Source organism: Pangasianodon hypophthalmus, chromosome 14, assembly GCF_027358585.1.
Source record: "Pangasianodon hypophthalmus isolate fPanHyp1 chromosome 14, fPanHyp1.pri, whole genome shotgun sequence".
Lineage (NCBI taxonomy): Eukaryota > Metazoa > Chordata > Actinopteri > Siluriformes > Pangasiidae > Pangasianodon > Pangasianodon hypophthalmus.
This window is the reverse complement of record NC_069723.1, coordinates 10056436-10081623: the sequence shown is the minus strand read 5'-3', so window position 1 is coordinate 10081623 and position 25188 is coordinate 10056436. Positions and strand designations below refer to the sequence as shown.

Below are 25188 nucleotides of genomic sequence, written 5' to 3'. Positions count from 1 at the left end.
AACAATGTTTAAATGGAGCATAGCAAGAGCATTGGAGTAGAGAATTATCACCAAGAAATGGGAAATATTCGAGGAAAGCACTGAATTTTCCAATTGGCCAAAAAGAGAAGGCCCCACATTCATAAGATGGGTTTAGCGCATACTTAGCAAACACAGATCATGATACAGTCCCTGAAAACTTTTGTAGAAAAAGAACACTCTCTTGTTAAAGGAAACGCAGCTTTGTTGCAAAACACACTGCCGGTTTCCTAACTCTAGTGGTTAACTATAGCCTATTGTAGCTCTTGAGGTCTGGCGACTTCATTAGTTGCAGCAGGTCTCCTGGCCTCACTGTGTCGTATATTATAGATGTCTCAAGACTGAATCAGAGGAAGGAAGGCAGAGGGAAGGGGAGGTGAAGTGGAAGTAAGTTGAACATGCCGGCTGCAGCATGTCTGGATCTTGCTTTTGTAGTAGGCGTGCCAACTGCAACCCAATTTGGGGGTTTACGACAAACTCGAGCTCTTCTAAGAATAACGAACTAAGAATAATTAAGAGTTTGTGCAATAACTAATATATAAGCAGATGGGTGGGATGTGGGGAGGGGAGGATGTGGGCATTTGTCGTCTGTTACATGTTTGCAACATATAATATAATATGTTAAATGTCAGTATCTTTGGAGATGCAACTGCAATTTTGTTGTCAATGATAATGACAAGCAACCTTCTGATAAACAAGTACTGACTATCAGTCTCTGCATAGCAAGCTAGAAAGCTATGTAAAATGGAAACTTTTCTAAAAGTTGTTAGATGGTAACAATATTTTTTAAAAAACACACTACAAAACACATGACAAACACGGATTACCTTTAATATTTTGCTGATTACTTTACTGAGTACATTGTTTTACCTGGATAAGTCATAGTCTATTAATTCATAATGTAGTGCGTACATTATTCTCATTTACTGCATAATATCTGTCTCTACACCTGAGTCAATGTTATTGGTGTGTAGTGGCAGTAGAGCTGGTCATCCAACCTTAGTGTTTAATACTGGATGGCGAAAGCACTGGTTGCTAGATATACAGCTAACTAATTAGAGAAGGTTGAGACAGCTGGAAAAAATGATCTGATTTCTTATTGAAACATAAGATAAGCAGTTACATAACGCTTCTCTGAGACATGCATAATTACATGATTATTTTTGCTATGTTAAAGTCTGGTTCTCATAAGCAGCCTAAATAAGGAGTTTGTCTTTGTGTCTCCCTTATTTTGAGATATTTAATCTAATGTTAACATAAAAAAATGTTCTGGTCTAATCTTTTATTATATTTACTGCACATAGAAATCTACTTATGTTTGTTTTGTGAGATATATGAGATATATGTTTTTCTTTTTATGCTAGTAAGGACGTAAGGAATAAAACACGTGAGGGTGTGCTATTATAGGAAAATAATCAATGACGGGGTGATGTGATGTGACTAGATGCGAAGCAGAATTACTCTTACCATAAGGTTGATTTCTTTTCAATAACTGCAGGTCCTGAAGTATTTTTTTCCCCCTCAGCAATTTGCTAATGATTACAATTTTTGAATGAATTAAAGACACAACATACTTTTTATTTGTTTATATATTACAACATTAGTTGCTGTTATGATTTACATTCCCTCACCAGCATTTCTCTTTTTTTCCCTCTTGAAATTGATCATACAAAAAAAAAAAAAAAAAGAACCAGCAAAGCTCTCTGTCCTGAGGAATTTCCCATGTCAAAACAACCTATAGTTACAACTTCACCTCTGACTGTTATGAAGTGCTGACACTGGAGACTCCTTCCAAGTGATAAATAAACAGCTCCTCACAGAAAACAGCACCATATCAATGGTTATACACATTTTTTAATCCTTTTGTGTGGAAATCCACCATAAAAGTCCCTGTGTAAGTTGTTACTATAGAAACAAATGAGCATGTTAATATTAACTATTGCCAGAGTTATAGAAGATGAATCAACAGCTTCTGACCAATCAGAATCAAGCATTCAACAGAGCTGTGATATAAAACAGGATAAGATTATTTTACACAGAAGTATAATTTAATCGAATAAAACCGTTCCAAAAGCAATCCAGGCTTACTCAGATTAGGTTGCAGTTAAGTAACCAAAAGATCACATTACTGATTACATCTTCAGTTGTGTAATTTGTAATCAGTACAGGATTACACTTCCTCAGTAATTTATCCAACTGTGTTTATAGGCAGTAGGAGGAGAGAATTTGGAAGACAGAGCAGAACCACATGGGAAGCTGAGAGGAAGGGGTGTGTAGCGGAGAGAGAGACGTGTGGGCCTAGCGTGGGAGGTACAGTCACTTAGCGAGCACACACACATTCATAAATGCTATGTGTGCCAAGGTTAGCAGGGTTAATATGTAGTCATGGAAACTGCAACACTGGAGCTGTAAGACGGAGATGTGCCTCTTTTTTTTGGAAAAGGAACAAGATGAAAGGACAGATAATGGCTAGCCAGAGACAACCAACTAACCACAAAAGAAGCTTCTCTGTAGCATTCTAATCACTTAAACACAGTATGAGATTAGGAGTTATGCTTTATATACAACAGAAAAAACAGGAAGAGATTGCAAAGACAGTCTGACAAGAGCTTCTTTAGTTAACTTTAGGTAGTGCAGTGTTATGGTTCTCAAAGTGGGATCTGTGAAGCATAGCCAAGGGGTCTGCCAGTTTTTAATGTTGTCACAGTGGTGGAAATCACAACCTACCATTAATAAAGTTTAATTTATTATCGCAAATATAGTTATTAACCTGTCTGTCTGGTCATTTATATTCCGTGTATATTCAATAGCTCAAAAAAAAAAAAAAGCAATTCCAACTTGGACCTAATGTTTCTGTCAGAGGAAAGTTCAGGAATAAAAATCACAATGGCTCCAATGAATAGTCAGAATATTACTGTACATATTCCAATAATGAGAACCTCTGAAGTAATATATATGGGATATTAGTTTCTTAGTTGGTTTAATGTCTTTATGCCTCTTGTGTGCATGTGTGCGTGAGTGTGCATGTCTGCATATTTCTTGCTAATGATAAAGGTTATACTGGCACCCAGGGAAGTTACCAGTTCTGTTTTCTCCTTTGTTTTTTTTTTTCTGTCAAATCTATCAGCCATGTTATGACTGTGCACTTTGTGTGTAAAACCTCTGTATCTGAGAACTCTGCATCTATCTCTCTGATACAGCGGTATCTCTTGTTTTATCTTTTTGTTCAAGTGTACAGAACTAGATGATCAACTCTGTGTCAATCTATATCTGCGTCCTGCCTCAAAAAGCTACACTCAAGAAATAAACTACAATGCTCATTAAATAGTAACTCTGTTCATCTTGGTTCATCTTGGCTAGAAATAATGAGAAAACAGTAGTTCTGATATGCTCAGAATCATTAGATACAAGCGGATCAACGAAAAGACAACTGATGACATACAGTAAGTTTGATAAAACTAAAAAAAAGTTTAAAAAAAAAAATTCTGAAAGCGTCTGCAACATGCATCAATTCAGTGGCATTGTAGCCCCTTAAGACTGTAAGCCACACTAAGGGCTATAATCCAAAGTAAACAGACACTACAGCTCTGAGCTTGTGCTGGAATGCATGAACTCACTGAAGTACATGAGAGTAAAGCTGTACCACAGTGGGGTCATCGCCTCGGGGGTCCACTAGACGCTGTGAGTCATGGTAGAATTGCGGTCTGATGAAATACAGAATGTAATATTCATGAATCACATATGGAAAATACAGTACAGGACATCCTTAAGCAGAGTCTTATGCGTATAAAAATATTTGTATTCCCAGCGTGTGGTATACAGAATGTGGAAACCTAGATGATATTTGAGAAGAACAATGTGTATTGAATTTGAAATATTTTGACTCAGGTGTTGGATGGGGAATTAGAGTTAGTCAAAGGTCTTTCTCAGATTAAATCTAAGCCAGAAATGTAAAGGAGATTTTCATCAGTAAGAAATTCATAGCACTTCCAAAAGAGTAGTAGCAAAATTAAAGCTCTAATTCAAGAGCCAATGTGGGTGTAGTGTGCAGTTTCGCTTCATTGTGAATATTAGTTGACATAACATTTTTTTTAATAACTTACAGATTAATTCCATAATTACGAATGATTACACTTCCAAGTGGAATTGAGATTACTGCTAAAAATAGAAGAGCTCATATTATTCTGTAGTAGCATTACGCCACCTGGTGGAAGATGTTTGTCACCATTCAATAATGCCAAATCCTTCCTGAGATTCTCACTGTCTGGCTTGAGCATCAAAGCACAAAGCGGAAAGAACAAGCTCTTTGTTGCTTGCTTCACTGAACAGTGAAAAAGGCTTATCCGAAAACATTGGCAATTCAAATTCCCTGTCCAAAGCTCAGGAAATTCGGGTAATGCTGACAAGTCTGTGTTTGTCGTACCCCATCTTTACAGAGAGCACACTGTTCAAACCACACAGGGTTTGAAAACAAACAAAGACAACGTGTAATGTACATAGGAATTGTGCATTAAAAAGTTACAGTAGATTTTGGTTCAAATACTATTTGGCAGGCTTTGCTTTAGTTCAACTGCACCATCTGTAGCATCTGTCTTGAGGTGTAGATCTTTAGGTATGATGATCAGAGTCTTCAAATCACGATACCCTGTGTGTAGGAAAAAAATTAAACAGTCATTATCAATAATATTACTATCTACAAAAAGTATTTGTCCCCCGCCCCCCCCTTCCCTTTGTTTCTTTTTCATATTTTTCCTGTTACGCCTCCTTGAAATTTCTCTACCCGTCAAAACACAAGAAATTCGACACATATAAACAAAACAAGCTTTCCTTTTCATTTCCTCCTTCTGAAAAGCTACCACAGGACATCATGCTGCCTACACAGTGGTGATATCTGTGGATTTTGGTTGTGACAAACAGTGCTTTGCCTTCAGGCCAAAAAATATCATTTTGTCATATAAAAGTTTTTTCCGGTTTTGTCAGATGGCTTCGAGCAAACTCCAGGTGTGACTTAATCTTGGCGCTTCTCAGAAGTGGTCGAAGTGACTGTGAAGTGCTGAAGAGGTTGCTGATGTCTAGAATGCTCTGTAAAGAGCTCTGTAACAACGTCTGTGTTGTACCTGGCTTCTTGTTCACTTCTCTACTGATTGACTGTTCAGTTTAGTAGAATGGTCTGACATTAGTATTATCTGTGTTGTACTGTGCTTTTTTAAATTGAAACTTTTGTTACAATGGAGCTTACACTGCTAGAAATTTCAAACCAATATTTTTGTATATTTTTTCTTCAATTTGTTTCTCAAACTTAGTATCCAGGGCAGCTATGTGTCTTCACAGCAGCAGCACTGGCTGAATCAGCAGTTTTATTTGTGTCCTCAAAAAAGTGATATTTATTGTGTAATCAGGCAACTGAACACAGCCGTATTTGAAACGAACACTGTTTTACCTTAATAATGCATTTAGATGCAATTCAATACCTCACACAGTGCAGGCTGTTAAATTAAAGACAGTGAATATCAAGTATTAAGTAATTTTTAGATTTATAGATGAGTCTGAAGACATTAAAACACTTTATTTTAGCATTATGTTTGACTTTTTCAAGCAACAGAATGAGAACTAATAATTGGGGGTGAATACTTTTTAAAGGCAATTTACACTAGATCCTTGATTTAGGAATGTTAAGTAAGGTGAAAGCTTATTTCAAAGATTATTATAACTGTTAAAATAGTTTGTTGTGACTGTATTTACTGTCTGTGATACGATTGTATCAAATCATATGAAAGTATTCTAAAGTTTGTCATCAATATAGGTATACAGAGGTGCAATATCATCTGATAGGACATAGTAATGAAAGATAAAATAAGAGTAATGAGACGACAACGAGATTCTTTTATTGATTACTGATTATATGATGCCACTTCATGGTTCTTTTTACTTTTATTAATAATAAAAAAGTTAGACACTTAAAAAAGTGTCCCCTGCTGATGGAAAGAAAGGACAGCTAACCTTGAGCAGGACAACCAGTAAGGCGATGAACAGACCCAAGGCCAGCATGGTGGAGATGATGGCCCAGGCAAAGGTGAGATGGGTGCAGCTGCGCAAGCGGCTCAGCATGAAGAACCGGGCTCTGCGCAGACGGGACGCTGTTTGTGGAGGGTAGCGCGCTTTGTTCAGACTCTCCATACCTAAAGACTTGATGAGGCAAGCACGTTTGTGACTAAGCTGGTCAAATGTATGCTTGCCATGGTATCTGCCCATCCCACTGTTTCCTGAGAGAGACAGTGAGAGAGAGAGACAGAGAGAGAGAGAGAGAGAGAGAGAGAGAGAAGTAGGGTTTCCACTCCTTTTGTGCACATTTTGAATTTGTGAAACTGAATGGAAACTATAAAAATGAAAAGAAAATGGCTAAAAGGTTTGTCTTTAGACATTGGCTAAAAGGAAAATGTCTAAAAGCTACACCATTAATAAGCAAGGATGTAATAAATAAATGATTCATATAAATGATAGATACATGTTTCTGGTACATGACTGTGTGTTTGGTTTATACTCTTTGATCCTCAGCAGGTGATGGAAACAGCAATTTTGCATTTTCTTTTGCTGAGTTTCTGGAAATTGGCTATGTATTTGTGAAGCACTATAAACATTTTCTCAACATAAAACCTCATTACAGTAAAGTATGCATTAGACAGATAACCAGGCCTGTTTGTTGCTGTGCTGCACTCGTAAGAATTAGAGAAAAACAGCTAGCAAACTCAGATGAGGGACGGCATTAAGCCAGCTAACATTATATACATTTTTTTTTAACAGAGAATTTGGCCAACATGTAACATGCTTTTGGGCTTATTCTAATAATAACAACCTCTGGTAAATTATTATCTGCTATTTCATAACAAACAGTAAAATTTCATAGCCTGAGTGTTTCCTTATCAATATGAACAGCTGTCAAGATTCATAACTTTCAAACCTTACTATTTTATTATACTAGGTGTGCATACAGCCTATGTAAAAGAAACAGAATTAACCATTTCTTCGTTTTTTTCTAACTGGTTTAGTTAAGTTATATTAGAGGTTGGAACACAAGAATTTCCCTCATGGGATCAATAAAGTATATCTATCTATCTATCTATCTATCTATCTATCTATCTAAGAACATTAAAATAAAGTTAAAATTTTGGTTCTGCTCGGAGCAAACAGATGATTTGTTTATTCTTTTTCTGAGCCCTGATCACAGTACCTAATACAGAATGATAACATAGCATAAAAATGAAACACATTTGTACAGATGATATTACACCATTTTGTATTTTTGCTGATTGTTAAGATTGCTAAGAGCATGAGCTCATATACATTACTCAGGCCTGAGCACACTGATATGTTTATGCACAAATAACAAGCTCGGATTTCTAACAGGCTGACGCACCTACTCCGCCGAAGGGTAAGGAGCTGACTGTGTAGTGGATCATTACATCATTAACCACCACTCCTCCACTAGTCGTCTCACTCAGCATTCGCTTGATCACCTCCACAGAAAGAAAAAGAAATTTAAACGTTTTTCACCCCAACTCCCAATCTCCCGATACCAGGGCAAACCCTCTGAAACGAAAAGTTTAAAAAACTGTTTCCACCAGACATATTGTGTATTATACAATATTATCAGCAGCTCAGAAAAATACCTTCTTATCAGAAGAAAAGATGTAAAGAGCCAAAGGTTTTTCTCTATCATTAATGAAGCGAATGGCCTCACTGACATCACTGACAGTTAGGATTGGCAGCACGGGTCCAAAGATCTCTTCCTGCATTATCCTGGCGTGAGGCAAAACATCCTTCAGAACGGTAGGAGCTGGCAGAAACCAGGAAATACACATACACTAATACTGTACACAAATCCATCAAGGAACAATCTACTAATCTACCGATTGGACCAACACATTATATTTCATCACAAGTCATTCTCATACCAATATAACACTGTGATTTATCGCTTTCTCCCCCCACAGCCACATTGCATCCCTCCATCAGGGCCAGCACACGCTCAAAGTGATTCTGGTTGATGATGCGGCCGTAATCTGGAGAGCTTTTAGGGTTCTCACCATAGAACTCCTGGAGTTAGCACAGACATTGGATCATTTACAATCTTTGTATTCAAGAGCACTATTCGCATATAAATAACAATATGATTTCCTTGAAAAAAAAAAATCAGTGTACAAACCTGTAATGTCTGACGAATCTCTTCAATCAGTCTGTTCTGGATGCTGGCGTTACAGAGGATGTAGTCTGGTGCGATGCATGTCTGGCCACAGTTAGAAAACTTCCCCCAGGTGATTCGACTGGAGACAAAACCAGCAAATATTAAGTGAATATGGAAAGTAGATGGATCCTCTGTTTTTGAACACCCTATATTTTAGCATTTCGATTTAAATGACTTCTTTTTAAATCTAAAAATTTAACATTTGAAAAACTAACCATGGAATAGGTATAAGTGAATAAATAAACTGGAAATTGGAAAAGGCCAAAAGCTTCATCCCTCTGATTAGACTTGCAGCACACCACAAATTTATGCTTTACAGTTAACACTTGTGCTGTCTATGAGTCTTTTGTCTATAGGCATAATGGGTTTCACCTTCAAGGGTGCCTGCCTTTAATAAAGCAACTTTAATAAAGATCTCAATCTAAAGTCACATCTAAAGTAGGATTTGAGAGTCAGCAGTTGATTAGTTCCACAAAAAATTCGAGGCTTTCATTCATTCATCTTCAGCAACCATTTTATCCTGATCAGGGTTGCTGTTGATTTGGAGGCTATCCTGGGAACACTGAGTTGAGAATATTTATCTTAGCCAACCCACCTATCAGCATGTTTTTGGGAGGTGGGAGGAAACCCAGACAGACACAGAGAAAACATGCACAGGAATTCTGCACAGCTCAGGATTGACGTGGGGATCCTGGAACCACGAGGTGGCAACACTGCACCATATAACAGTATTTATATAGTTTCACCACCTACAGCCTCAGACACACTTTGCTTACACAGTTGATTAAGGACAGTTGTCCAAAATGTCCTCTTTCAGTCGAAACTTTATGTGCTATGCTTAACCTTTGAAGATTAGAGACTACAGTAAATCATTTTCCATGCACAGTGAGATGTAGTAATCCTGATGCTCATCACCATGACCACAGCAGCAGGTGGTCCATCACCCAAATAATATCTGGTTAGTGAGGGCTACAGTCAGTGACTGTAAACTGACAAAATAACATATATGGCTTACTGTAACATAATTTAAGGTAATAATGAAAGCATGTTGGTGCATTCAAATCAAATGAGCTTGTAAACAATGTGTTACCGGCAAGCAACTGCAAGATCACAGTTCTGATCAATATAACAGGGACTTTTCCCCCCCAGCTCCAGAGTGACTGGTGTGAGGTGGTGTGCAGCTGCTTCCATAACCAGTTTCCCCACTGTGCTGTTTCCTGTGTAGAAGATGTGATCGAAACGCTGCTTGAGCAACTCCTGGGTTTCAGGAACTCCTCCAGTCACCACATGGTACATCTCCTTAAAGATTCAAACAAACATTATATTACACAACAGTCATGCTTATGTAGGTTCATAACAAATAAGATGGACCAGTAAAATGAAGGGAGCCTCTGGTTTGGACTCTGGCTAAAATGTCATATGCTGATGCTGGACAGTCTCTCCTATTCCATCTAATTAAAAAAATCACCATAGTAACAAGGTGGGCAAGGACAGATCACAAGCCTGAGGCACCCAGGTCAAGAAGATTTCATGTTCAGGCTATTCATAGTTGACCAGAGGACAAGTAAGTGTAGTAGGCTAGAGGTCACCAGTGTTTTTTCCTTCTCTTGTTCAACAACCAGAGAAAGAAAGATCCTAATTCCTATTGACTTTCAGAAATCAGAAATTGTTTTGTAATGTATATTTAAACAAAATGTGCTTGATGCTGGTGTGATACCTCGCAATGCTGTAACTATAATGTGCTACTCATTCTGAATCAGCTTTCACTAGGATGATTAGTTAGCAGGCATGGACAACATGCAACCTTTTCAGAATTACCAACACGCAGGTATGATAAAACCAAGCAAAATAAAGTCTATTATACAACAGTTAGTTCCGGTTCTCTAATTGGCTTGGACGAGTGGAGTTCCAAGAGTGATTATATATAGCTTGTAGCACTCCGCTCATCTGTATTCGCCACATAAAATTCTAGTTAATGGACTTATGATTTGTCCACCTCTGTAAAATGAAAACTCACTGGAACTCACAGACCTGATCCAAATACTGAGGAAGTAGTTCTTTCAGTAGGCTGGCTGAATTCTTACTCAGTTCTGAAGGCTTCACCACAGCAGCATTGCCTTACAAGAGAAGTTTCAGAGTGATTAGATGTTTCTGAACATGAGAGTGAATTGTACAGTACAATGCAAAAAGATGACAGTTCTTAGTAAGATACACCCCTATACAGTTCTTAATTAACGCATATTATTCAGTGGCTATTATGAACTGTTCAGTAATGGCAGTGAAACTAAGATACAGATATGTAGTTAGTTGCAAGGATTAGACGTACGATAGCTCCTAAGCCCTAGCTGTTGTACCTGCTGCAATTGCTCCAATGAGCGGCCCCAAGGTCAGACCCCATGGGTAGTTCCAGGCTCCAATGATCAACACCACACCCAAAGGTTCAGCTTTAATGAAAACATCATCTGTCAGGGTGAGGAGGTTTTTATGAACAGGCTGAGGTTTCGTCCAGTCACTGAGTTCACGTTCAGCCAGCTTGATCTCATTCTCAAGCCCAATGAGCTCCAAAAGTGGTGTGTTGAACTCACTCTGCAGCCAAAAGCACAGTACACAGTGCATTTTTTTCATTGAATACATTTCCTGACATGTAAATCACTATTTGCAAAAATACTTTTCATATAATTTCATATAATATGCATTAAACCATGCATGTCTATACCAGCAGTCTGACTTTACAGTCACCTGTTAGTCTGTGGTCCACAAAAACAAACCATTCTGTGCAAAGTATTTTTGGCAATCCAGAAATATGTTACGATTAAGATTGGCAAACGTAATCCATTCCAATTATGTTTGATCTAAAGTGAAATATAGTGCATAATTCTGTAAAAGGCATATAAAGTGTTTTGCTAATTTGCGTTTAAGCCTATTTAAAGTCCATGATATCAAATAATTGTTTCTAGGTGTGTCAGATGGTTGCCATTTTATGGTTTGTGAGATAAAGTTTAAATAATCTCAATAACTCATGGATAAGGAGAGAAGAGTTTCCTGAGAAACATGAGCAGGACTGTTAGTATTACTTTTGACAGAAATGATTTCAGTTCAGTGGATCATAGGAATTTCTCAAAATTCTCACAGCCAAGGAACATTTTACTCTAAAATAAATTCCACAGATTCAGACACAGTACAGATATGTTTTCATCCAACTATTCAAATATTAGACTTAAATATTAGAATATTATCCCTCTACTGCACACATTATGATACTCTCATGGGAAAATATTTTATCCTGTTTAAGCAGTTTCAATACATTTCAATGTTTTTGTTTTATTTTATCTTAGTGGTATTTGGGGGTAAGTTGTCATAGCAACAACATACAACTATTATTCTATTATTTATGTCACTGCTGATACAATGCAATGATACACACTGCAGTTGAACTTGTTAACTCTGTGCAACCAAGATTTTTGCTTTTTCCTTTGTTAAAATAAACGTTCTACTTAAACATTCCTTAAAGCACATTCCTCTACGCTGCCTGTATCTAATAAAACTGACTCTTCCTCGCTTCCTGCATTATTGGTCCCCTCCCCGTATGGTCTAACTCATCCTCACTATTATGTATCAGAACAGACAATGCCATCCTCTTCTTACTCTGGCCATAGAACATTTCCATGTCCTTGTCCTAAACAAAATGCACATAAATGTTTATTATGAAAACTTCATAAAATAAAAAAATTAATAATACATTTCCTCTTTACAAAAATGCAAATGAATGCAGCTTGCAAATTAAATGATGATTTTTTTGGTGGACTTGCCAAATTGGGTAATGTGGATCCTTTATCTTACGATGTTGCTGTATGGCCAGACCCCTGGAGGTCCCTGGACCCCACTTTGAGAACCATTTCTGACAAACATAGTTGGTACTATTTGCCAAAATATAAACAAATTAGTCATTTAAACCATTTAGACCAGGTACTGAAGATGAACGAATAAACGTGGTAAATATCTCAAGCACTCGTATTAAAGAACGTGGTCTTTCTTTGTCCTGTGAGCCACATATCTGACCGCTCTCTCCTGCTTGCATCAGAGGAAAATTGGCCACTCCAGTAACTTTTTTTTTGGGAACCCAGTCCCAATGCACACCTCTACCCTGTACTCTACTTTGAGATCCACTGTTCTATGAGATCAGATCATTTTCCTTAAAAAATCATTCTAATTCTTGCAAAAAAGGTACTAAACTGTACCATTCCTTGTTGCTGGGGTGGTATCCTCAAATGTACACCTTTTTATACGTTTTCGTATCTACCTTTTACATAAAAAGGTGTATATACACTATACCTTAAAAATCTTTACCTCAAAAGGTAATTATGGCCCAGTAATGCTTAAATCTTTTTAAAGGTACACTATAGCCACATTTCCAAGTGAAAGGTACATATTAAAAGTACAAAAGATAAGAGTACCAACCCAGTGACAAGGAAAGCTATAGTTTAGTACCTTTTTTTTTCTAAGCGTCAAAAGTATTCAGTGTTAAGATACTTTTTTCCTTTTCAGCGTAGGGCAGCACAGCTCTTAGACAGTGCAGCTCTTAGACAGTGCAGCTCTTACCCCATTCAGCTGTTACCCCGTGTATCTCTTACACGGTACAGCTCTCACACAGCGCATCTCTTACTCTGTGCCGCAGTAAGTTCCTACCCTGTGCAGCTCTTACTTGGTGCAACTCTTACACTGTGCAGCTTTTACCCTGTGCAGCTCTTACACAGTGCAGCTCTTACTCTGTGCAGCAGTAAGCTCTTACCCTGTGCAGCTCTTACACTGTACAGCTCTTACACAGTGCAGGTCATGTGTGAGGGCAGCCCTTACCCTGTGCAGGTCCTGGGTGAGAGCAGCACTGATGTCCACCTGTTTCTCTCTGATGAGCCGCAGTAAAGCTCGGAGCTGCTGAACTCTGTACTGCAGGACTCTGGACCTACCCGTGTTAAAGGCTGTCCTGGCTATATCCACCGCCTGTTTCTCCATTTCTTCGTCTCCTAATCATATTAGTAAAAAAAGATCATGTAAAATTAAAAAATGCTGGTTAAAATATGACCAGCATGCTGGTAAACAAACACTACACTGACTAGCTCGCTTTGCTGACAATGCTGCGGTGGCTAGTTCATTTTAGGCATATGAAACATGAAACATGTATCATAATGTACCATATCTTAAAATGTTTTATTTTTTAATTAATATTTTTTTTACTTAGAATTTACTTAGAGTTCACATCCTAGTCAAAAAACAACATCAGATAAGTTACATTTTCTGCAGGTTATCTTGTGTTACGAGTCAGCTAAGCATGATGCATTCTGTCATCTAAAACCAGCTGTTTTTGCAACAAATTTCTAAAAACAGAAAGAAACAAGCTTTACTTACTTTTTTCATACAAGAATCTGCAAGGGTAAGTGTTACAAAGTGAACAAACGCCACCTCCAGAGTGGGTTAGAAAACCCCAACAGAGCAGTAAAGAGCAGTATTTATTGTGTGCTGCACAGAGGGAGGTGCATCTCACATAAAGCCCTTACTGTTACTGAATAAACCACACATCAATCACACTGTCCAAAGTTACAAACTGCACACAACCAGCCTAAGAATTAAACAGCCAATTACTTTTATTTTACCAAAAAGAAAGCTCAACACTTTGTATCATATCTTGTGTATAACTTTAACATTAACACAATTTACCAAATGAATACACCTCAAAGTCCAAAGTAACTTGTCAGAAGAATTAGATGAATTATTAAACAACCAAGTATATAATCCTCATTATACAATTATTATCAATAATAATATACCATCCATACCTTCCTTGAGAAACTTTATACAGTGTAAAATTACCCTGGATATAACATGATTTACATTCAGTATAGAGTTTAACACAGTTTTTGCAAGGAAACGGACATCAAGGATAAGCCTGGAGCTTCTAACTACAGTTTACTTTATTTTCCAAAGCATTCTCACCTAAAGGATATTTTACATCTAAAACTCACATTATAAAGAATACACCCTGAAAATTTGTAACAATTAATATCCCCAGTGTCTACCAAAAATAGTTATTATAAAATACACATTGTAAGAGCTCTGTACTTCTATTATAAGGGTTTTTTTTCAAAGGGATATGAAAAATGCAATCCCATTACAATACACTTGAAATGCGTCTCAATTTGCCTACTATCCATCTGAATAGTACCCAAGATTAGAACTAGTGCATTCCAAATCGTAGCGTACTGAAATGAGTATCCCAAAGGTACCCAGATTGTCTACTAGATTTTCGAGGTGTGGATCCGTGGACACATTTTCAGCTAATATTGCCCACAACTCCTTGCGAGAAGGAGGAGGAGTTTTGTGACGGTTTGCTTTGCTGAATTCAAGGACGCATTTTACAGCGGTGTAAATGAAAAATAAATCAAGGGAATGGTAAATTAAATTATATAATATAAATTATATAAGGAATTATATTTGTTTATGATGACAGAGTGCCTAACTAGGCAACAATGTTCTCTTCCTTTACATGACGTGTTAATATGTCCCAGTACTTGCATATTCTTTTGCTACACACTCAAAAGTATGTATTTTTCTTCACAAAAAGAGTACATACTTTTAGTGCACAGTATAAGTAGGTGACTTGAGACACAGTAATAGTGTTTATCTGCATAATAGAAGTATTTAATGTTCGTTTTATTTACATTCGGTAATGTCCATAATATGAACGGTAATGTGTTACCTTTTTCATTTTTCAATCGTTTTTTTGTTTTGTTTTCTATCACAGTAAAGTTTTATTACAGTTTTACCCTTTATTATTAATTCTACAGTAAAGAGATGAAGTTTCCAGAGAAGCGTGGATGGGACTGTCAGTATTCCTTTTCCGCCACCTTATCGCAAGAACCTCTGCAAAGCACACAACATTAAAATCAGTTCACACAGTACACGACCCTCATTGACAGGAAACTAAATAAAACAATGTACCACCACAAGTAGCATTTCATAAGTTCACACAGAAAGCCTGGTGTGACTGCTTTTCCTGTCCTACCCCCACCAAGGTAATTACAGCATCAGTCTTCTGGCCACATAAGAGAAAACTAGTCATGCCTAGACTGTAATTTTCCTATTGTTCATTCTTTTCAGTCTGTTTAGTTGAGGAAGGGGGGCTTGGCCAGTTCAGTGAATCTCTTTCTTTGGACAGAGACTCATTGTGGTGAACTTGTTGCCCATGTGGCCACTCATTCTGTAAGAGATTTCACTGAAGAAGATTTCTGTTTCGTGAAAATAGGATGCAACGCATCAGGGAATGTCTTTTGTTTTAAATTCCTGATGCAATAATATTCTAGCACTGCTCGACTGGTCCCTCCATCTCTCAGGGTACAAGGAAGGCATGCATCGAGACTCTTCTCTGTTCTGGCACCAAGGTGGTGGAATGAACTTCCCCTAGATGTCCGAACAGCTGAGTCACTGGCAGTCTTCAAACGACGGCTAAAGACTTACCTCTTCATAAAATACTTAAATTAGCACTTTCACCAAAAAAAAAAAAAAAAAAAAAAAAAAAAACCTCCCCAACAGAGTTTTGGACTGATGGTATTCCTAGTTTGTGACCTACCGAGCCGATATCAGAATGTATTTTGATAGACTTCAAAGCACTATTGTAAGTCGCTCTGGATAAGGGCGTCTGCCAAATGCCATAAATGTAAATGTAAATGTAATATTCAAACCCCAGGGGTATAGGCAGAGGAGTGATGCTGGAAATAAGCCTTGTTACCCCTAAATCTGACATCAGATTACATTGCAATCAATTTATGAAGCACACTTCATGATTCATACCTACCTCACGTTGATTTAAAGCATCATTTTATTTTGACCAAATCCCTTATGTATTAGGAACCAAAGAGGAACTATAAAGCCACTACGGTAATGTTGTTACTCAGACATTATATATGTACAAAGGATTCCACAAATACAACCTAGTTCTATACATAAATCCATCATTTTGTCCCTCTTTAACAGTAAGATCATCACATTCATACTACTAAGGAACATTAATCAACTTTGTCATTATACATATTGACATGTATATAGTAGAGTATGATTTCTTTGCCTAACCCGACTTGGAAGTACGCTGCAAACAGAAAGCAGAAGCAGCAAGGACCAAACTGAAGCTCTCTGCTGGTCCGCACAGCAATCTGGTCTCTAGCACATAATCTTAACCACAGATCTACCACTAACATAACCCATGCAAGTATTTTTATTTTCTTTAGGGAAGGATAGGGGAAGGAAGGTGAAGCATACCTGCACAACAAAAGCTGCCAGCGCCGCAAACATAGCAACTTGCGCCAACTGTCGCCAGCGTTTCATGTTCACCTGCTTGATGAGGAGCATTCGGGCCCAGCGGAGTTTCTCTGCCGTGTGAGGCGGGTAGCGGATCAGGTTGAGCCTTTCCATGTTCAGATTTTTAATGAGGCAGCTGCGCAAGTGACTCAACTGATCAAACGTGTATTTGCCGTGGTAGTGACCGGTCCCGCTGTTACCTGTGGGGTTTTGGGATTTTTCATAAAAAGTCAAAACCAATGGAATTAAAAAAAAACACACTCAAAATATCAAATGATGTATAGTACTGAAGGCTTACCAACACCACCAAAAGGCAGGTCACTGATGGTATAGTGAACAAGGCAGTCATTGGCTAATAACGCTCCACTGGACGTTTCCAACATCATCTTTTTTATTACCTTGGAAATTAAATGTCAACAATAAGCCTGAAGGACACAGTAAATGCATACAGTATAACTGTGCTACTTATTTAGTACAGTTGAGTTCATTTACCTTCTTACTGGAAGAGAAGACATATATCGCCAAAGGCTTCTCTCTTTCATTAATGAACTGGATGGCTTCGCTCAGTCCATTTACAGGGACGATGGGCAGTACAGGCCCGAAGATCTCCTCCTGCATCACCTTTGATTGTGGGGTTACATCTTTTAGGACGGTGGGAGCTGAGGTGCAAAGTTAAAATTAGTGCTCTGGACATAGCAATGTTTTGTTAAAATAGACTAGTTTCTCCGCAATGATATATTTGTATATTTTTCACCAATGTAGCACTGGGATTCATCATGTCCTCCGCCTATAGCCACTGTGCTACCCTCCATGAGAGCCATTATCCTCTTGAAATGCCGCTGATTGATGATGCGTCCATAGTCTGTGAAGGTCTTAGGATCATTTGTATAAAATTCCTGCCACAGAAAGGTTTTAAATGTCACAGGCAGACAAATCATAAATTTATCAGCAAGCCTACCATGCAAGTAAAAGCTCCAGTGTGCTTCATTAGTCACGTTTTGGTTGCCCGGAAAACCTAATTGACTCGGTTAAAAAGTGGTACAGAGTAACGAAAGAATATATGTGCGTTATCTTCTTCTAACAAAGTTTTTAATTATCACGACATGTTTTCATGCTCAACAAAAAGTCTACAAGGATTTGGCCAACATTGCAGCTTTAAGCTGTGGTGTTCTATCCTCACATCACACATACAGTACTGTGCAAGTCTTAGGCACCCTATTTTTTTTAGTACAAACTTTGCTATAGATTTTTATTTTATGACTTCTACATTACTGATTTTAGATTTCCAAACATTAGTTCTCCAGAACAAAAATAAATATTACAGAAAAATGTTTGTATGTCAGTAAAGAAAGCGGCATATTAGATAAGAGACACTTTTCAGACGAAAAAAACATAATGAAGGCTGCTGGGTTTTGCTGCAAAAATAAGAAGCAAGTGTGACAGTCAAAGTCTCCAGAAGAACTGTGGCTGCTTCTGCAAGATGCTCAGTAAGACTTACAGCCCATTTCCTTATAAAACTGCACTAATTGTACCTGAGACTACTATTTTTTTTTTAAAGCGAAAGATCGTCACACCAAATATTGACTTTGTTTCATTTATTACTGTTTACTGCTCTTTATAGTATTTTTTAAATGTAGAAACATTAATCATTTCATTATCTTTGAAGGCATCTTTGCTCTACAGCATTTCTTTGCATGTGCCTGAGACTTTTGCACAGTACTGTATAAAAAAAAGCTATAATTTGATTCTGGCTATCACCTTTATTTTCTCTTAATATGTTTAACTGCGAGGTGACTGACAGCGAGGTAAGCACAACAGCCGCATAACAGTTTTGCACTGCACTTCATTTTGTTCAGATTCATTTTCATGCTTTTACATTACTGCATATTCTAGATTCCGAAAAGTTTGTTTTTTCGTTCTACCTCCAGCAAGATTGCGTCTTGGCCAATGTGTGTAATGCAACAGGCAGGAGGATCCAGAAAAAGTAGCATGCTCTGTAGTTACAGCAAGTTAATGAAACACACTTTAACATGTTTTAACCTACATAATGAAATCAAAACCTTTGGTTCGCGAAAGTCAATAAGGAGTATTTTTTTTCTTTTACTGATTATTAAACCTACTTGATCGTTGGACAACTACAAATTAAAACCAAATACACCAAACATGAAATCTGCTTGTCCCAGGCGCCCAGCCTATTCACTTGTCCACTCCCGAATGTGATGTGCTAATTAAGCGTTATGAAACCAACAGTTATCTTTAAATACTTTCTGTATGTACTAACCTGAATGCATTTTCTAATCTCCTCCACCACTTTGTCCTGGATGCTAGGTTCACAAAGGATGTAATCAGGGGCAATGCAGGTCTGACCACAGTTAACATACTTCCCCCATGTGATGCGGCTGAGAACGTGGAAACAAGACCGTGCATGAGAAGCACAGAAAACGACAGAGTGTTGTTAAGAGTGATGTTCTTATGTGATTTTGCCCCTTATTTATTTCACCTTGCTGCACAACAGCTACCAATTAGCAAAGGCTAAGCCATCACATCAAGCTTTCTCTCAGGCAATGTGCAGCTGCTTGGTGGAGCGTGTGAAGTGCCCTCTTCTGCACAGCCGAGCTAACAGACACCTGTGATTGGCTAGTATCACTCTGATTGAGTGGGAAGTAAGGAATCCTGATCTACTGACTATAGGGCAAAATCTTAGAGTTTTGCACCTCCACATGTTAGCTCCTTACATTTATTTATTTTAAATGTTAGCTCAGAGCCAGTTAATTACACTTTCTTATGCAACAGTCTACATTCACTGAACATAAAGGATCACAACCTTTTTTAAAACCAGGAATTACTAGCAATTTGACACTGATAGTGTAACAATAAAGGCCTGTGTGTGTGTACTTATCTCACTTATCACAGACCTTGATCTGAAATCTTAATGACACACATTTTTCCATGACTCCTCTCTAACTTGTGATGTGTAAAGCTCACCGGCAGGCTATTCGGAGGTCACAGCCTTTATCGATAAAGCAGGGACTTTTCCCCCCCAGCTCCAGAGTGACTGGTGTGAGGTGGTGTGCAGCTGCTTCCATAACCAGTTTCCCCACTGTGCTGTTTCCTGTGTAGAAGATGTGATCGAAACGCTGCTTGAGCAACTCCTGGGTTTCAGGAACTCCTCCGGTCACCACATGGTACATCTCCTTAAAGCATTAATGCAGGTTTTAGTTGAAAATATGGAAATATTTGGGCAATCTATTTCATTTTATGTAGTTCGGTGTATGTATGCAGCATGGTCTTGGAAGCATGATATTATGAATATTATGAAGTCTGAGACCACACTGAAAATCTGTTTTTTTTTTGTTTTGTTTTTTTATTGGAAATAAACAGAAGGTTTTAGAATTTTTGAACAAAGAAAATAAATGTTCAACATCTTGAATATTTAATATTCAAGATTATGAACTACTTCTAGGTCCCTATTTAAATGTAAGCATATTTGTGATATTGAGCGTGTTAATTGCTTTGTACAAAAGGTCAGATTTTCCTCATGCCTGATCTCTTCTGTTGAACCATGTGTTCAGACGACACTCCAATGGATTTGATTTAAAATGGATCAAAAGATTTTGCACAAATTTGTGGAGTCCATGCCAGCTTGAGTGCTAAGAAACTAAATATTTCTACATTTTACTAAATAAAGATTCTACATTTCACTCGTTGTTGTCAATAATATAAATTTTAGATTAGAAAAGAATGCAAAATAGAAGCATTTTCACTAGTGCTCTCAGATTTTCAGACCCCACTGTAGATTGGATGTAGTAATATTATTGATATGCAGATAATAATAACACTGTATAAGGTTTTACCAGGTCCAGGTACATGTGCAGGAGCTCCATGACCTTGGCAGTGTGAGAGCTGACCTCTGATGGCTTCACAACTGCTGCATTACCTATAGAAAAGATGATACAGAAGACAAGATGAGAGGAGAAATACAACTACTGTGTATTTAAACTGTACTTTTGTCAGTCTGCTTGATATGTACAACAGTAGCATCTCTCCAGTTGGTGAATATGAAGAATTACATTATCTCTTCTGCAAACAGATGCTTTACCAGCAGCAATGGCTCCTACAAGCGGCTGTAGTGTCACAGCTATCGGATAATTCCAAGCTCCGATAATAAGCACCACACCGAGAGGTTCTGGCCGGATGTAAACCTCATCAGAGATGGTGATAAGATTTCTAGCCACAGGACGAGGGGCTGCCCACTCTTCCAGTTTGCTCAGGGCGAGCTTGATCTCGCCCTCAAGGCCGAAGATCTCATACAGCAGCGTTCCATTCTCGCTCTACGCAAAGCAAAGGAACACTTACAACGAAAAGAAATATCCAGAAGCATAAAAGTTTCATTGTCAATTACAATTCACCTTGCACAGGTCCTTCTTGAGGGCATCAGTGATATCCTTTTGTTTTTCTGAAATGAAACGCTGCAGGTTTTTCAGCTGCTGCACTCTGAACTCCAGCGGTTTAGATCTCCCTGTTTGAAAAGCCTTCCTGGCCTGCTGAACCACCAGCTGCTCCTGAGACATCTTTAACACACAGGACTCATATCAAACTGTGCATTTACAAAACATATTGAAACCAGTGTAACAGTGATTGTACATACTGTTACATTTTTAATTGTGATTAAAACAGGAAAAAGAATGAAAAAATTGAATCATGGCTCTTTTTGTAGGAAATGCTTGTAATTCCTCTAAATGATTTGTCAGGCACCAGCAGGTTTGCTACAGTAGATCTGAGGGTTTCCTGTCGAAATGGACCCCGGAGAAATGGAGTATTTTTTACAAAGAGAAAGTGCACAGTCTATTTGATATGTTCTGGAGTTTAAAAGTTCTGAGAGGGTTAGATTTTAGTTTTACTGACCATTGGTCTAGTTTCAGACTAGTTTTGAACAGTCTTGCCAACTTAGTGACTTTGGCACTAGGTTTGATGGCTTTTTAGATCCTTTAGCAAATTTATTTCAAAAAGATCCTACCAACAAATCTAGGGACTTTTTGAGATTAGTAACTGTCCTGCATTTGATATGGCACTCCAGCTCACATCACAGCTGCTGGTTATATGAGAGCAGGTTCACTCGACTCACCACCAGTGAATAAAGTTCGACTGAGTTGCACTTGCGTGATTCAGTGTTCCCAATAACCAATCACTGATCACCATTGTTCTCAATAACCAATCACTGATCACCATTGTTCCCAATAACCAATCACTGATCACCATTGTTCTCAATAACCAATCACTGATCACCATTGTTCCCAATAACCAATCACTGATCACCATTGTTCCCAATAACCAATCACCACTGTTCCCAATAATCAATCACTGATCACCATTGTTCCCAATAACCAAACCCTGATTACCATTGTTCCTAGTAACCAATCACTAATCCCCACTGTTCCCAATAACCAATCACCATTGTTCCTAATAACCAATCACTGATCACCATTGTTCCCAATAACCAATCACCATTGTTCCTGATAATCAATCACTGATCACCATTGTTCCTAATAACCAATCACTGATTACCATTGTTCTCAATAATCAATCACTAATCACCATTGTTCCCAATAACCAAACCCTGATTACCATTGTTCCTAGTAACCAATCACTAATCACCACTGTTCCCAATAACCAATCACCATTGTTCCTAATAACCAATCACTGATCACCATTGTTCTCAATAACCAATCACTGATCACCACTGTTCCCAATAACCAATCACTGATCACCATTGTTCTCAATAACCAATCACTGATCACCATTGTTCTCAATAACCAATCACTGATCACCATTGTTCCCAATAACCAATCACCACTGTTCCCAATAACCAATCACTGATCACCATTGTTCCCAATAACCAATCACCACTGTTCCCAATAATCAATCACTGATCACCATTGTTCCCAATAACCAATCACTGATCACCACTGTTCCTGATAACCAACCGCCATTGTTCCCAATAACCAATCACTGATCACCATAGTTTGTCCCACCTGCACACTTACTTCTTCATTTTAAACTCTCGTCTTGGTTATATTTAGATGTAATTAAAGTGGATGATTAGATCCACTTCTTGTCTGCTCACTACCAGTGCTTCATTTTGACTGCATTCTTGATAGAAATCATAGTATTTTGTAAATATGTAAACAGTTAGTGACCAAAGATTTCTTTTCTCTATAAGAAATAAGTTATAATCTGTTCTTTTTCCATTCTGATAAAACTTTATCCTCTTCTATTCTGATAAAACTCTATTCAACTCTTCCATTCCAAGTCCCTTCAGAAAACCTTCCTTCATTTGATATGCAAATGATCATAATGGCTCAACGAATATGCAAATTAGCCCGTGACATCATCTGGTGACGAGCTGGGAAAACTAGTGTTGAATTTCTCACACAGTCCAGGCAGCCCTGAGCACCGCTTAAATAACTTTTAACTGAAACAACAGAGATTGACAATTTTGTTGTTGTACTACTGGCTATAATTAGGTAGTTTCTTTTAAATCAATGCTGAGGTCATAAAACTGTGACATTACCATACTACAGGGTGTCCCAAAAGTCTCCATACATACACATTTTTAGCAAAATGTCTTCCAAAAATTTCATACTTAGTTTATATATATATATATATATATATTTCAGATTGCCTTTAAGAATGCCTTTGACAAAAGAAGAACACAGTAGCACCGCTCCCAACACACGGATGATGCGGTTTGCGTACGCCACCAACTCCCAAGGTGACACCATCTCAGTTGCTCAAAAAAAAAAAAAAAATGTCAGTTCTAATTTTAATATCACAACATATTCTGACAATTACAATATGGAAATATAATATAGAAAATCTAAGTTTATAATATATAAAAAGTAGGCACATTATGTCACTGTGCATCCATTTACACCTGCATGTATAATGGATGCTAGTGGAAAACTATGCCTGGGATGAGAAAACAGGAGTCCTGCACTGAGAAGCCAAAGAAAGAAAAAAAAAAGCTCCGGATGAAGCATGTGCAGATCATAAACCTCCCCCAACTGCCACCACACACACCGGCTCTGGAGACGCTTCATTTCTTCATGACAACCACCTGCAAGAGCTGAACCCAAATCTCTGGATTGCTCTGCACAGAGCAATGACACTCAGTGTGACAGCTGCCTCTGAGCCAAGTTTTTCTAAATTGAAGCTCATTAAAACATCGTGCTCATCTATGGCCCAAGAGCGCTTGAGTGATCTGGCAAGAATCAGCATCAACTCCGAACTGGAAAAGCAATTATCTTACAATGAGCTTATCGATGACTTAAACTGCCGCCAGAAAAAGCAGGAATCCGCATTTGTAAACGTTTGAAACTTGATCTAGCAGAAGACATAGATGAATGTTTATTTATAAAATTATTTTTATTATTATTTTATTTATTTTTATTTGTTATTTTTTAATTATTTAACATTTATAATTTGGTTTGTATTATTTTTGCTGTTATGTTGAACAACATATGTAAATAGTTTAACACTAATATATTGTTTTAATAATTAAAAAAACCTGTTCTGTTCTGACACGTAATGTAGTTATTTTTTTAAAAAAATTTGTAATGTTAGGGAGGGGGGCACGGTGGCCTTAGCACTGTCGCCTCGCACCGCAGGGGTTGGGGGTTCGAATCCCGCCTCCGCCCTGTGTGCATGGTGTTTGCATGTTCTCTCTGTGTTTCAGGGGTTTCCTCCGGGGACTCCGGTTTCCTCCCCCAGTCCAAAGACATGCGCTGTAGGCTGACAGACATTTCCAAATTGTCCGTAGTGTGTGAGTGTGAGTGTGTGTGGGATTGTGCCCTGTGATCGGTTGGCACCCTGTCCAGGGTGTCTCCTGCCTTGTGCCTCGAGTCCCCTGGGATAGTCTCCAGGCTCCAGGCTTCCTGTGACCCTGTGTAGGATAAGCGGTACAGAAAATGGATGGATTTATAGATGGATAGCATTTGGTGGGGATGGGGGAACCACAATACAATTCCGAAGAAGATATTGAAATCATTCTCATGGCTGGATCAGGAAGCTGTCACAAGGTTGCAATGGACTTTAACAGGAAACATGGCAAACACATCACACACAACACTCCTGCTAAACTTCTTAACAAATTCAACAAGACTGGAAGTGTTGCAGACCAGCTGAGAAGTGGACGTCCATGAACATTCACAGATGAAGACACAACACAACAGACAAGGTGCTGGCTTACAAAGACCCTTCTGCATGGAGACATTTGAGACACTCTGTACTGTAGTAAATGAATAAATTTACTATTTATTATTTTCCTGTCAGTCAGCAGTCTTCACTAACCTGGCTAACTAGGCAGCTAACAAGCAATGAAACAGACTTATAGGCTGGTGGCCAGATAATAACTTAATATCCTGTACTGTACAAGTGAGCTACATTTACCTTAATAAGCATTTAACAGATTTATCTTGATAACAGAAGCTCCGTTTACTCGCTAATAGTCACACTGTACCTTATTACTGCCTGAGTTGCTGCAGTTCCATTAGCGTTAATGAGACTTCTTCACTTATCAACAC

At 38.1% G+C, this 25188-nt stretch overlaps 2 protein-coding genes across 6 annotated transcripts; both read right to left on the bottom strand.

Moving 5' to 3' along the window:
- Positions 1–722: 722 nt before the first annotated feature.
- Positions 723–13746, bottom strand: LOC113532712 (aldehyde dehydrogenase family 3 member A2). Of its 2 annotated transcripts, XM_026924248.3 has the most exons (11): positions 13664–13746; positions 13115–13281; positions 10615–10846; positions 10292–10377; positions 9351–9559; positions 8222–8339; positions 7971–8112; positions 7686–7852; positions 7433–7532; positions 6019–6281; positions 727–4663 (listed from the first exon to the last, which is right to left on the bottom strand). In XM_026924248.3, exons 2-11 carry the CDS (start codon positions 13268–13270, stop codon positions 4649–4651), a joined length of 1488 nt encoding a protein of 495 aa, XP_026780049.3. In that variant the 5' UTR covers positions 13271–13281; positions 13664–13746; the 3' UTR covers positions 727–4648. The 2 variants fall into 2 exon arrangements, with proteins under 2 accessions (XP_026780050.3, XP_026780049.3); XM_026924249.3 differs by lacking the exons at positions 13115–13281; positions 13664–13746 and having other exon boundaries at positions 723–4663; positions 10278–10377; positions 10615–10634.
- Positions 13747–13877: 131 nt separating this feature from the next.
- Positions 13878–25188, bottom strand: LOC113532713 (aldehyde dehydrogenase family 3 member A2). 4 transcript variants are annotated; one of them, XM_053239829.1, is made up of 11 exons: positions 25125–25188; positions 21016–21177; positions 20706–20937; positions 20461–20543; positions 19592–19800; positions 18888–19005; positions 17361–17502; positions 17099–17265; positions 16905–17004; positions 16568–16806; positions 13878–15175 (listed from the first exon to the last, which is right to left on the bottom strand). In XM_053239829.1, the coding sequence occupies exons 2-11, from the start codon at positions 21175–21177 to the stop codon at positions 15161–15163; spliced, it is 1467 nt and encodes a 488-aa protein (XP_053095804.1). In that variant the 5' UTR covers positions 25125–25188; the 3' UTR covers positions 13878–15160. The 4 variants fall into 4 exon arrangements, with proteins under 4 accessions (XP_053095804.1, XP_053095805.1, XP_053095803.1 ...); XM_053239830.1 differs by having other exon boundaries at positions 21016–24548; positions 25125–25176; XM_053239828.1 differs by having other exon boundaries at positions 25055–25147.